The sequence below is a fragment of the Strigops habroptila genome, chromosome 6, assembly GCF_004027225.2.
Source record: "Strigops habroptila isolate Jane chromosome 6, bStrHab1.2.pri, whole genome shotgun sequence".
NCBI classification, from domain to species: domain Eukaryota; kingdom Metazoa; phylum Chordata; class Aves; order Psittaciformes; family Psittacidae; genus Strigops; species Strigops habroptila.
The window spans coordinates 68,645,355-68,659,689 of NC_044282.2; the positions used below are offsets into that span (position 1 = coordinate 68,645,355).

Here is a 14,335-nt window from a genome sequence, read left to right on the forward strand (position 1 = left end):
ATCCTTTCGGCAGCAGCAGTGCTCTGGGAACCCGGCTGGAATTTGAATATTTGCATTGATTTATGATTTTTTCTTTGACGTTACCAGCTGGGAGCAAGCGCCGCAGAGGAGATACACAAATGGCTCCGCAGGAACATGAGCGGCTAGTGAAGGATTACCTTTTAAAGGATTATATTTTATAGAAAAGAAGAAAAAATTTGGTATACTGCAAACAACTAACTCGAATCAAAAGAAACAGATTAATCCAACGGGATTACCAGGTAAGGCTTCCCTGTACTTTAATGTCCAGACACACAGCTGAGAAACGTGAATGGTTTTATTTTAGATGCCCGGGCACAGTTGTCAAGCACCTTTTCATGGGGCACAAATAAGGGCTGCCTGTTCGGTTAAGGCTGTTAAAACAAAAGCTTTAATGATTTATCCTCAAGCCTCACAAGCAACAGCGATCTTCTGTCTTTTTACAGAGCCCTTTCCTTTACCCTTACATATGTAAGCTCTGATCATCAAGTCCTTTTAACTCCAGCCAGGAAGGAAGATTAGTCGCTGCCTGTACTGCTCCTTCACTGTGAAATTTCCAGAACGGAGCTCTTTTACTTCCCTCTGGGAGGCAGGGGAAGTCACAAAAAACTGAGATCAAGCTCTTCATGGGCTTTTTTTCCCTGAATTGTTAACACTTGTGAAAGGTTTTACGGCCATGGTACTACAGTATTTCAGAAAGCAAAATAGCACCAATCAAGCAGAATAAAACAGCATCCATATATTTGGAAACAATACACACTACATGCACTTGTGTGTATCTGCCTTACTAGGAGACATGTTGGTAATATCTCTTACATGCCCTGAAGATTTGTATTGAAATCTGCTTGTATATTCTGGCAAACAGAATGGGGTAAGCAACCAAGTTGGGGTTTTTAAAAAGTACAAAGACAATGCCTCATTAATTTACTAAAATGACTTTTTACTGTGTTTTAACTATTTAACATTTCTTTTGGAACTGTTTATTTGACATGGATTCAAGGTTCCCTTGAAGTAAATTAAAAATCCTAAATACTTAAACATAACATAAAGCAGCTCAGTTCCTTCATGTTTCAGTCAGCCTCATATAAGGTCAAACTTAGTCTAATTCAGAGGAGAAACCAGATTCAGGAGCAGTCACAAACCCTGCCTCTTGATGATATGAAAGGTTATCGACTTCAGTGAGTTTTCCCACCTTATAATTTTACATTTCTATCTTTTGAACTTATCACACATTGTTCTGTAACCAAGTAAACACTACATTTCTTCAGCATATAATTCACACTTACTTAAGAATAAATACAGCATTAAGCAAAGACTCACCTCCTCCACCTCCGAGAAGGGTGGAATTAGCTGTAAGGAGAACAAAAAGGAGAATTGTTAGTATTTGCCTTTCTAAATATAGATGGAACCAAAACAGAAGATGTTTAACAAGAGATTTTCCATTGTTTCAGTAACTTTCATACTCTTCACTTATCCAAAAACATTTATTGCGAAAACAATCATTTATGTAATTTGTAATCAGCCTTTAGCTTTGCACTGTTTTGCAATATCTTTGAACATATAAGCTAATAAATAAGGCAGTAATACAATTATTAAAGCTAATGTGTTGAGTAGCTTATGAAGTTACAATTTTGAATTTATAATACTATAAACCACATTCCTTTGTGATTACCAAATGAAGTAAAAGTCTTTCATTTTAGAGAAACTTAAATAGACTCTGATGCCACTTTTGGATAGCTCTCCTTGTTTTCTATGACATTGGACCTTTGAGGACGACAATGAGAACCCCTGGCCACATTGATATAAAAGGGTGTTTTACCAACGTATGCAATTAAATTGGGATTTCACTCAGTATGCTTAATTGCCTCTGTACCACAATCATCCAGCTACCCATGCCAGAAACGGATAAATCACTTATGGAAAGCAATTTTCAGAGCATGGTGATACGAGACGGTCCTTCAAATTAAGCTAGCACAATTGGAGCCATGCCAAACATTTTCCTTTCACTGTCTAGGCAAAAACAGAAGGAAAGCCTAGGCTTCTAAACCTGCCCTTTAGATGTGTGGGAAACAAATCCCTGTCATATCATAACATAAATAAAACACAGTATAGAAGCAAGACTATAAGGGATGAACACATAGAAATACCCCAAGGTACTTCTTATTGCTTGCTGATGAGTAAAGGAGAAGCAATACCTCAAACCATTTCCTGCTCCCGGACAAGGGTAGATGGCAAGATACACAGAATAAATTAGGTATTTTTTGCAGTACCTGAACTTTCTACCTTCATACATAATTGTTTCTGTAATTTCCCTCTCCTCCTAAATAGAAGACTAACCAGCAAATTCCCTGCAGTTGTTTCTTTCTATCGCTTACTTGAGACTTTTACAAAAAATTGGCAGTTACCTTTGTTTTCCTCATTTCTTTTTCAGACATTCTACAAACACCTTTGACTTTACATCCACTTTCTGCTCAACCATTTGAGCTAGCTTTCCCTGACACTGCAATAGAACTGTCTTCATTGTAAGGCTAGGTTTTCCATCAAAGTAGAATACCCAAGATCTCTGGTTTTAAAAGCAACATGTACCATTAGTATTATTATCTTAACAGTGATTCAAGAAGTAGCTTTATATTATTCAAAATTCAATGTTCTCTAAAGAAATAAATATGCAGCTTTATATCCAGCATAGCTGACCATATCAAATGAAAGCAAATTACAGACAGTTACCCATCCCAGAACTGGTTGTTCCTACACTCACTGAGTGAGCGAATCATTGAGACAAGGATCTAGAGAGATGCTCTCATGCATCTTTCTGATCCAAGACCAGTTCTAATACTCAGGAAGATTGGACAGAGGAAAATGGGTAAATAATCTTTATTTCTAGCCATTTTCAAAGAAACACTTGGAGATACAGAAAGGTTGGAGCAACAGGCACAGGCACAAAATGGGAACTTGAAAAAGAGGACAACATAATCATCTGTACTTGATGAACATCTCTTGGCTAGCCTCTATAAAGTGCTGGCAGGGAACAAATATTGCTGTATATAAATTGCCTTTGAAAAAAATAATGATACTAATACTAAATGCGTGCAGACATACAAAGAGTGCCACTGAACTTCAATCTTTCTATACTTACCTGCTCTTGCCCTCACTGAAATTTGCTATTAAAGAAAGACACAGATTAAAACCATAGTTTTACAGCAGCTTCCAAAGGCTTCCTGTAACAGGTAAAATCACCTTCCCTGCAGTAAGATGAGTTTATCCGAAATAAAAATCAGTGTACTTCATATCAGAACAAAATACAAATAACAAAGTGTCATCTGCCATGAGTCTGCTATTCAAGCTTATTTTTTTTGGTACTGTAGAATACACCTACAATTACTATTCTAATTCTTAAATGAGTCAAATTCTAGAATTTCAGTTATTATGTTTGGGAGACTTGAGAGACACAGTTAAGACCTGTTATATGTCACCATAACCAAAGTTTCCACTGCCTAAAAATGTTCCTTCTGATAGCCAGCCAACATCCCTATTGCAAACTCTCATTCAATGGCTTCTCAGAGAATTATGTTTCTCTCATTAACTTTTCCTGACAATGTTCATCTTTCCAATACTTTATAAAACTTGTCACTAACATGTACTATAAGTCAGCATCACACACTTCTCTATAGAAACAGCAAAAACAGTTCAAATACATTTTTGGCTGCAATGCAACAGCTATTGAAATTGCAGTAATAATTCACAGGCACTTTTTTGTAAGAGGAATTATGCTTGCATACTAGAAGGAAAATCAAGCCATTTTCCTATGATGTCAGGAAAGATCATGACTGAATTTACAGTATCCTTCCCTGAAAGATGATGCGTCACTCAAAAAGCAAGGACTTTCATTTTCAGATTTTTCAGACTGCACCTGAAAGGTTCAATAAAACACACCTCTCTCTGCCCATCTTTGGGAAAGCCTTACCATTAAAGAAGTAACTTGTCACTTAGCACCAAACTTGTCACTTTTCCCCAGCCACAGCTCAGAGAGGAGGTCAGCACAGCCCCATGGCTGTCATCACATCGCTTTACGCTGGAGCAAGCATGGCCTCTCTTCTCAGTCCTTCAGTGTCAACCTACAGCTGCATTTCGTCCATCAGTGCTTCCACACGATCAAGTCTTGCAAAACACTGTTAAAGGGGCTCCCACTGTAGAGGTACAACTATGGGTAGGTATGAGCGACCAGCGGTGGGACCCTGCGAGCTTCCAACCTCCAGACCTGACGCCATCCAAATTGCCCCCCAGGTTGCACCACTACACTGTGCGCTTGCACAACTCCCCCTCCTAACCCAGGGCACGCACAGCCGTAGGTAGCACCCATTACAACATTTGTAGGCAACTAGAATATCCATCTGGACTAACCTCTTATCCTTATTGCTCTATTCCACAGCTGCACAAGATTCTGAAGTCACAGGAGACTTGGGGTGGGAGGAAAGAGGAAGACTGAATTGCTACCAAGTTACCAAGGCAAAGAACAGCAAAAAAAACCCAAATAAGCATAAAAGGGGCTCCAAAGGTGAGGTAAAGACTTCTTGCAGCTGATTTCATTTCCCTCGTTACTCTTTCATGTCAACCTTTCTAAAATTTCCTCCTTAAAAACTACAGTCTACAATAGATTCGTGGCCATTAATTCTAAAAATCCACTCACAATAAAAACCTTGAAATATTATTTTAATATGGACTCGTTTATACCAAGAGGAGTGATGACAGAGAGTGGTCAGGCAGCCAGCAGAATACGTACTTCCTTCTTAGACTCAAATACAACCCACACTGACAGAGCTCCATCCAAAAAATCTCTCTTAGCGATGGCCTGCAAAGGGCAGAGAGCTCATCTGGTTTTCAATATTTTTGCCTGCACCAGTGACATAGGCTTCAATAAAAAAATAGTAATAACCATAAAATAAAACACAACCATATCTGGGGACCAGTTCCTGTGGTGTGTTTTAAACAGCAGCTTCAGGATGAGACAAATCACAGCCCAGGAGACGCTGCGCATTGCCACCGCTTTAAAAAGTCTGGAACTCTGCATGAGAGGCAGATCTCACCTTCAGTCTGCCCCACAACAGCAAATGGAAATACATCTAGAAGAATTAATATGGCTTTCAGCCCTTTAGTTATAGATTTCTTTTTATTAGTTACATTAGAACCATTAGCAGTAAAAAGTGTTTCTACAAAGTTCGGGCTCATCTCTAAGAAAAAATCTACTCTAAAAGAAAATATCCACTTATAAGAAAAAACAGTCTCTAATCACGGAGTATAACAATTTAGCCTTTAATGAGATGTTTATGACCCCAGATTTAGCCAGAAATTCAGTATTTCAAATGACTTGGCACCTCAACGGACTAGACTTTTATGCTTTTTAACACAGAATAGCAGCACGAGGACAGGGCTACTAAACAAACTCCGTGAAGGCTGCTCTGGTCTACCCAGAACACTCCACTCCTGCTCTAAGAAACAAAATTCCTTCCAGAACACTTCTGTGGGGGGAGAGGAATAAAAAAAGAAAAGAAAAATAGAAGTCCTGGAAGGAAAGAATTTAAAGTAAGCTTAGTTTCTCATTATAGAATTCCCACAATGAGATCTCAGGTTCCTAAAATGTACAAATTTGAATAATGAATATACGAGCATATTTGACAAATAAGAACTGGACATGAATGTTTTCAATCTCAGCCTTCTTAATGAGTGAAGTCATACAGCTTTCCAACGCTTCTTTGACTGAATAAGCAGATCAGAAACTTTGGCACAGGTCTTTCAACATTTTCCTCAATATTCTCTTTACAACAGCATCCTTGCCAAGAAGTAGGATTATTTGAAATTTTGTGGAAAGAAAATGAATGCTGAAGACGTTCACCTCAAACGAAACTGAAAATCTTTCTGTGCTGTAAGCCAAAAGTTACAGAAAATGAAAAGGGATGCACGCATGGGTTGCTTAAACAGACATTTGCAGGCACAGAATTCTTTTTTCTGCTGTCAATTCTGTGGAATTTAGAAAACAGAAAAGAAAGATGTGAATACCGATTTTTGTGATTCTCTGGGGATAACATGCTTTTAGCTTTGTTAACAACAGAGCTGAATAACTCTGCTTACTTTTTGTTAGCATATACTCATCTGACAACATTTTAGAAACGTAAATTCTTCTGGGAGTATGTCTTTGTCAAGTATTAATGGCACTAGTAACTTAAATTGACATCTATGTCATACAGCCATGCATCTGTCAGTATAATAAAAATATACTTTTAAAAGATTACTTGATATTGTCTGACTTTGGCAGCAGATGTTTGAGCTTATTTTGATGTAAAAAAGATTGAATATTTTTGTCAATACTTTCTAATTGTGAAATTTATTCAAGGAGACATCTTTATAACTGGCAGTGTTTTAAGACGCAAGACATTCTATTGCCTCAGACACCATTTTTATTCATCAATAAAACATCATAACAGGCAGCTGGTGAGCAGAGTACCAGTAATTTATGGAATGGGAAGCTACATTTCTTCCATATGTTTTGTGAGACACCCTTACCTGTCACTGTGTTTTGTTTGATCTTTCCTCAAGAAAGCAGAAAGAACAAAGAAGAGTGAGCTAACAACTGCACCTTGTACATTGAATCGTTTTTAACACGAGATGTGTTTTGGTGCCTTAAAGTAATAAGCTTTAGGCTTCAAGATCATGAAGTAATTTTGAAGTATACAGAGTAAATAAAATACAGCCATACACAATATGCTATAGTACAGTCGCCACTATAATTAACTTGACTCAAAATACTTCCTTGCACACAAAGTCACGGCAATCAGGAGAGGTGAAATAACACTGAACAACAGACTGGGCCAGATTTGCAAAGTTATATAAATGCCTAATTATGCAAAACAGAGGCTACTGGAAATTAGAAAACCACCCAGCCTACAAAATAAGATTGACTTAAAACGCATAGGCACATCGGTAAGCACCGCTATTAGCATTTTTAGACACCTATGTGCCTTCTGTAAATACAGCCTTCAGATACTTCCTCACTCTGGAGGGTGTGACAACAACGTGCAAGCAACCATACACCAGAAACAGCTCTGCAATACAGGTAGCAGCAATCTACTTAACTGTCTTCTACAGTGCGCAAGATTTCTATGAACAAGTTGCTTCTCTCTATACCTGGAAGGGGGTATTGCCCATTCCTGCACTGGCCAAAGACCTGGCCTGGGCCCATTCTGTTCCTAAGAGCTCCTAAGATGCTTCTGAGTTTGTCCAATAGTTTCGGGCTGTGCTTGCTTTTAATGGGTGATGAAGAACACATCGCATTCCCAATACACATTCAAAGACTTGAGCTTCCATGTATCAAGAAATCTCCTCCAATTCTGCCCATAAAAAAACTCTGTAAATAGATGTGCACATCTACCCAGTAATATATTATTGTTAGTAAAGACTACCAACCTCAAGCTCTCTTTCTAAAAACCCAACGTGCCCAGAAGCATGACCTAATGAGTCCAAACGATTCAGCTTATGAGGTTTCCAACACCTGTGTTAGCAAAACAGATGACGTGGGAGACAAAAGAGAGGGACTGAATTTTCCATGCCTTACTTTTTTCCAAATACTGAAAGTGCACACTACAAGTTTGTCCTACTTTAAAGATAAATCAAACCTAACGGAGAGCTTTGTGCAATTAAAAGTATAGGTTTCATATTTGCAACTAATAAAATGGTTTTGTGGTCATACAACCTCTGCTAATCTATTCCCACCCTTACAAATTCTGCAGAGAGAACAAATTGTTAAAACTATGTTTTGCCATCTTTGCAAGTAAAGTGTCATTATCTCCAATTTCAAGCTTGGGAAAAGTATTTCATAGGCACATTAAGGAAAAAAAAAAAATCAGCATAATAGTAAGTGCTGAGGAGTTGATCCCGCCAAGGAAATTGCCTTCACAACCTTCTGAATTCAATAAGGAAACAATAACTGTCCTAACTTTCCCGCTATTTTTCTTCTTCTAATACATTACCAACTCAATATATAACATGCATTTATGCAAGAAAGCTATTTCTAAAAGTTATATATGGCACCCATTAAGCTTAATCAGTCAGATGCAAAGCATCTCTGAAATCTGATATAAAGAGTTAAAAAACCCCACCAAACCCACAAAACCCAATATAGGCACAGCAGCAGGCAGCAGCAGCGTACTGTGAATGCCCTATAGAAGCAAGCACACAGTTATCAGTCTATCATTTCAAACTGGGAGTACATCAGAGGCATTCCTTCGAAATAGAAGGAGCAACATGACAGGTTTTTACCTTACAGTGAAATACGCTAATTGCTCTAATGCAAAGTGAGAGAAAATTAACAGAAATTGAAGCTAACACGTGAGTTAGTACTTCCTAAATGCTGCTGTATAAACTTTCATATGGACTGAAGATTAGGCTCCAACTTTAAAAGGAGCCTAAACTTCACAGTAGCTTGAGGACTCCAACAATAGCTTCTTGGTGGAGAAGTCAGACAACCACAGCAAAAAGTGTAACTTAAAAGAACACCCCAAAAAACAGATGAACTTCTTTTTAAGAATGGTATTCATTGGGAACCCTTCAGTCCCAAAGACAACTCTGCAAAGCATTTCCAGGTGAAATCCTACAAAACCAGCAGCTCACACATTCATGCCAATGGAATTCATACCCTGCGTACCCATCAACCAGCAGTTTCAGCAAGACAGAAACATCTATTCCAAACCAAAGCAAAGGAAGTGATGCAAAAGGCAAAGGTTTCCCGCCAGCACCTTGTGAAGGTCAGTTAGAAGAACTTGTTTGATGAGGCTGAGCTCATCTTTGGGAGGGAGAAGACAACAGACTTGTTGATAGAGAAGCTGCCTTTTAAAGGGAAGGAGCTAGAAAAGACTAAAACTGGCTGGCAAGCACACAAATGTCCATCGGCATGTTTTGCACCAACCCCGCTGCAGAAGGCATGCTCGTTTTTCACATTCCTCTCATTTTTTCTGGCAAACATGAGAAAGGAAGGCGCAAAGCAGGCATAATTTCATTCTAAAACGCAGGCTGATAAATTGCCACACACGCTACCAGATGCTAAAGGGAAAAGCTATGAATTAAGGTTTCATCCATTTTGCGTGTCAACTTGTGGTTTGCTCAACCACTTAAAGTTGCCTTCTAGATCATCAAGGTATTTTAGAATATAGCTGAGCTGAAACGTAAAGCAACAGGAACTTGTTTCAGGGCAGAATAAGGAGGAAAAAAAATATTCAGGTCTCCTATAGCCAATTCTTCATCTCACAATTCAGGCCATTTGTGTGGTTTGCAAATGTAACATTAAAGGGAATCAAAGTGCTGCAGTATATAATTAATCCATTTAAGTAGAGTCGTCATCAATATTTAAAAGCCTACACAAAACAGAGTAAGAGGCAGTGCGAGGTTCTACCTGCACAATTACAAAGCAGTTTTGGTAGTAATTATTTCAAAATAATTAGTGAAATTTATATAATCCGTGTATCCCAAAGGTACTAGAACATGTTATCTGGAAAACAGAATAAACTAGAGTGAAGTTCTTTGTGCTTTTTTGCTTTTGTCTTCAAAATTACAACCAGCTCTCAATCTCCCAAAGTCTACCTGCACACAAGGACATCACTCTATGAGCTGCTGCTTTTTTATTTAGTTTTTAAAACACAGGTATGGTACTGCTGGTGTAGCTAATCACAGGATTTCATGTCAGTTTCCTTCACTAAGAAATGATTGCCTAATATTTCACTTCCAGAAGGAAAACGTCTGATTGCAAAAAAAGTTTTAATAAAGCCACGATTATGCTCTGAAAAATCAAAAAAAGAAATCAAAAGGTGATGAAAACTAACAGATTTCACTCTTGAAACATTAATATTGAACATTCAGGCTTCAAAACCATAAAAACACCTTAACTCATTACAAAATCAAAGGCCACTGCTGAAAAGAAGCTACCTGGGGCCTTGCCCTGACAGCAGCACTGGGTGTTTTTCTGTAGGATACCCAGCAGTAAGAGGTACCCAGTGGTGCAGGCACACCCCGGGGTGCTTCTGATTTATTCAAAGGCAGAGTAAGGAAGGTCAAGCCCAGCTACAGCCGCAGGGCTCACCTAAACAGGCATATTTTCAAGTTAAAGTAGTAAGTGTCCACACTACTGTTTCTTCTTAGGGTATTAACGCTCAGGAACAATATTCAGTTTAAAAAAGAAAAGGAAAACAGAAAGGAGAAAGAAAAATTAAAGGCACACCTCATGCCCTACCAAAACAGCCCTCGAGTTTTTTTCCAGCTAGGCAGACAAGACTTCACTTGCAAATTTTGCCACAAAGTTAGAGGAAGGCAAGGTGTTATTGCACTGTTTTTGCAAGAGCAGCCTGGAAGGAAGATTTTGACAATGAATTACAAGCTCCTGCAAGCAACTAGTGCAGACATGTAGGATTTGAAGAGCCTGCAAGTGGAGCACTGAAGTAAGGTCTACTTTAAAACGTCTCCAACTGGGTTGAATGTAACAGGCTCTGCATATGAGCGTGTTGTATAACCTCCCTAATGATCCTTTCTTTATATAGCCTGAAATTAGAAGCAGCTCCCACTGTGGTCAGTGTGAGCCACATTACAGAAGAAACAGAGAATCTGGTTATGTATTTTACTGTACTTTATTTTGTTTTCAAACATAGGCCCAAACTGTTGCTATAGGGCTAAATATTTGTATAACAGTCATGTATTCCTTCATAAGGGAAAGTGGAATTTAATAACCTCAGTATTTCAGTCAAACCAGGAATAATGCACGACAGGATGCTGGAGAGGGACTCTTCATTAGGGACTGTAGTGATAGGAGAAGGGGTAATGGGTTCAAACTGAAACAGGGGAAGTTTAGGTTAGATATAAGGAAGAAGTTCTTTACAGTGAGGGTGGTGAGGCACTGGAATGGGTTGCCCAAGGAAGCTGTGAATGCTCCATCCCTGGCGGTGTTCAAGACTAGGTTGGACAGAGCCTTGGGCGACATGGTTTAGTGCGAGGTGTCCCTGCCCATGGCAGGGGGGTTGGAACTAGATGATCTTAAGGTCCTTTCCAACCCAAACCATTCTGTGATTCTATGATTCTATGAATATACTGTTGTCAAATATATTATCCATACGTCATCCTGATTGTTTCAAAAAGTTACCATCTATAAACTAAAAAAACCCCAAACCCAAAAACACTTGAGAAACCCATAAAACATATTAAGAATAAAGTGTAGCTATCAACTTACTCTATCAGAGAAATAGGAAATTGCCCCTTTTATGATAAAAGTCAGCTTAGTCAGAGGGAGATTGATTATCCTCTCCTTTTTACTGTTCCTGGAACATTCAGTCCATGAAATGTCTTAAAATGGAGAAACATAATCTAAATTTTGAAAAAATATAGGGAAAAAAAAATACTTTTACTGTTAGCTTCCCATTTTCACATGCCCTGAAAACTGAAAGAGCTCTATTCAGGAACCTTAAAGAAAAGGGAGATTGTAAGTAACCAAAATGACGTGAAAGCCTGTAGGTATTTTCAAAGGCACGACAGAGCCAAAAGCCCACATGAAATACCTGGCAACGACAGGATTTCAGATTGTGTGGGACAGTTCTTTGTTCAGCTTGTTGAGGGTTTCTAATCTCTCCTAGCTGCAGATGCTCACAGTTCATGATATAGCTCAACAATTGTCAGGTTGGAGCCACGCTGCTGGGTTATTTGCCTACCAAACAGTGCCCTGATCCTAATTTGCCTGCATATCAGCTGCGTATCTGCTCCTTGGCTACCCCATGGCTGTGTGAGAAATAAAGCAAGGAGTCAGGTTTATTATACTCTCAAGATAGCTCTTTAACATGAAGATTACAGGCACTTCTTAATGATGAAGGAGATTAAAGCTATTATAAAAAATAAATGCAGTAAATAGGCACTGTTGTTATAAGATTATGCATTCAAGCAGATGATATCTGGCAGAAGCAGTATTAAGGCTTTGATGAAAAATTTACTGAGGTTGGGCTGGACAAGAATCTTTCATTTCCTCTGAAGCACAACAGGAGGGCAGGCTGGCGGCACTGTCACACACCAACCAGGCCACCCAGAAACTGTCAAGCTGCCACACCTCATCAATAACTTCATCGTATATGCACCAGAGCATCATCCCTAAAATTTCCCCTCCTTGCTTCCTGCTAATTCCACTGGTTGATTTTAGATGTGGAAATGTTGCCCATATCAAGCAGGACTTGTGCCTCCTTGTCATGTACGGCTATTCCCCATTAGACAATATATTTTAGCTGTCTAGAGCAGACACAGCTTCTGGATGAAGATCAGAAGACCATTTGTGGCAGACTGATTTCACTAAACGTCCAGCGATGAGAGGTAGGCACTATCAGGTGGCAACATGGGACATCTGTGTTTTGTGAAGCCAAGATGGATGAATTCACCCTCTGGTGGCAAAGATACTTGTGGTTAATTCACCATCATCACCACGAGCACTTCCACCACAAACCCTTTCAGCTATAACCACTACTCAAAACCGCAAGAACTGCTTCTACTTGCTATTTTTGCTAACATTTCCTTTCATTGTTTCTTGTAACCATTCACTCAAGAGTAGTACCACCGTGAAAAACAAATAGAAGAAACCAATAGTTTGACCCTTTGCCTGAGTCACAACTCAATCACAAGCTTTTTTGTATTCCACAGCACCTAACTTTCGGAGGTGTTCTCACTGAAAGCTTCGATAAGAAAGACTGTGGCTCACTACAAGGCAAAAAATAAAAGTCTTGCAAATAATTTCTACAGACAATTGGACCAAAGATAAATTGGGGAAAGCAGATTAACCACTTCAAAATATGCTGCTGCTTTTTTTCCTATTACTGAGTATTTTTAAAGTGTTGGTCAAATAAGCACTTCTATGGTTTTGGTTTACCCATCTTTCTGTAAGGCAAAAGGGAAGACAAACACACATAGCACAAAAAACCACAGTAGGATGAATGCGTGCTGCCCAAGTTTAGTCTATTTTCTCCCAAATGCTGCAATGTGCACAGCCCATCTAGAGCAACCTTCTGAAAACATATTCATTGGTATTCGAATGAGTTCTCATTCTTTCTATACTTTATATCAGGAAAATTCAAGATGTTAAGAAGCTCCAAGCTTCCATATACACCTTTGGAATCCAGGATTTGTATGTAACTCAGAGTGATCTATTCCACATCTACAAAACACAAAGAGGTATCCCATAATCTAATTTGTGCACAGCAAACACCTCATTTTATCATTCTAATACTACTGGCATGATTTACGAGTCAGCTGAGTACATCTGAAAAATGTACTGAGAAAACAAAGGCAGAATTAGGCAAAGTACAAATGTTGCTTATATGAATACAGAGACCAGTAATGTCAAAGGATATTACAGGCATATTATGCTATATATAAGCACATCTGTAAGGCAGGTAAAGTATGTTTTTATAGCTGCTCTGGAAAGGAAAAGATGAATCGTCTATTAAAGCTCTATAAAATTACTTCTCTGGTGGCAATTAATAGAGAGAGGCCCCAAAACACCAGTCACAGGCTCCAGTCATCAGGGAGAAAGAAATTAAATGACAATTAAAAACCCCCCAACTTTATTGAACATGGAAAAATCTGTTTTCACTTGGAAAGCAACTACAGCAATCTCATATCTTATAACCACATTAGCAAAGAAACCGTTCAGTGGAAAGCTAGAGAAGATCCTAAGTCCCTGAAGCATCAGGTAGGTACATTACAATAAGAAACCTACACTACTAAATACAGAACCTATGCTTATGGTCCTGATTTGCAGGAAGAGATGTCCTGTTAACTTATCTCTAATAATGTTGTGATCTAAGAATATCGCTCCTACCAATACATGCAAAACCCACAAACAGTCCAAAATTTCACCAGAATTTGTTACAGCCAGCCAAAACCAGACTGCTGTGGCTGGATACGGGACTGTGTAGGAGCACGGCTCTTTTCTTCCCCTCAAGTCTCAGGCAGTCCTTTCTTTATACCTCAAGCAAATTAAATCTGCTGCAATTAATGATTATAGTTTTTCCTTCAATCAGCCCATATTCCTCTAGGAAATTAACTTAGCTATTAAAAGCCTAAAGGCTGGAAAGGAACCTAGTTAGATGAGTTTTACCTTGTCTGTATTGCCTGTGTAATCAAATGCAGTTTCCCCACCAGTTTAATTCTAATCAGTTTAATTACTGAAAATTACACCGAAGAAAAAAAACCACCCTTACTTCTTACACCAGAACAAAGGAGAAAAGCTACACATGAATACTGGGTGGTAACA

The 14,335-nt window shown here is 38.7% G+C and overlaps 1 protein-coding gene across 2 annotated transcripts in view; it reads right to left on the minus strand.

The window, feature by feature from the left end:
- MACROD2 (mono-ADP ribosylhydrolase 2) overlaps window positions 1-14,335 on the minus strand; it is an 886,338-nt gene that overhangs the window by 693,949 nt on the left and 178,054 nt on the right. For both annotated transcript variants that reach the window (XM_030489748.1, XM_030489749.2), the window contains exon 4: window positions 1,339-1,368. In XM_030489748.1, the coding sequence (XP_030345608.1) occupies window positions 1,339-1,368 (30 nt within the window). The remainder of the gene's footprint in view (window positions 1-1,338; window positions 1,369-14,335) is intronic.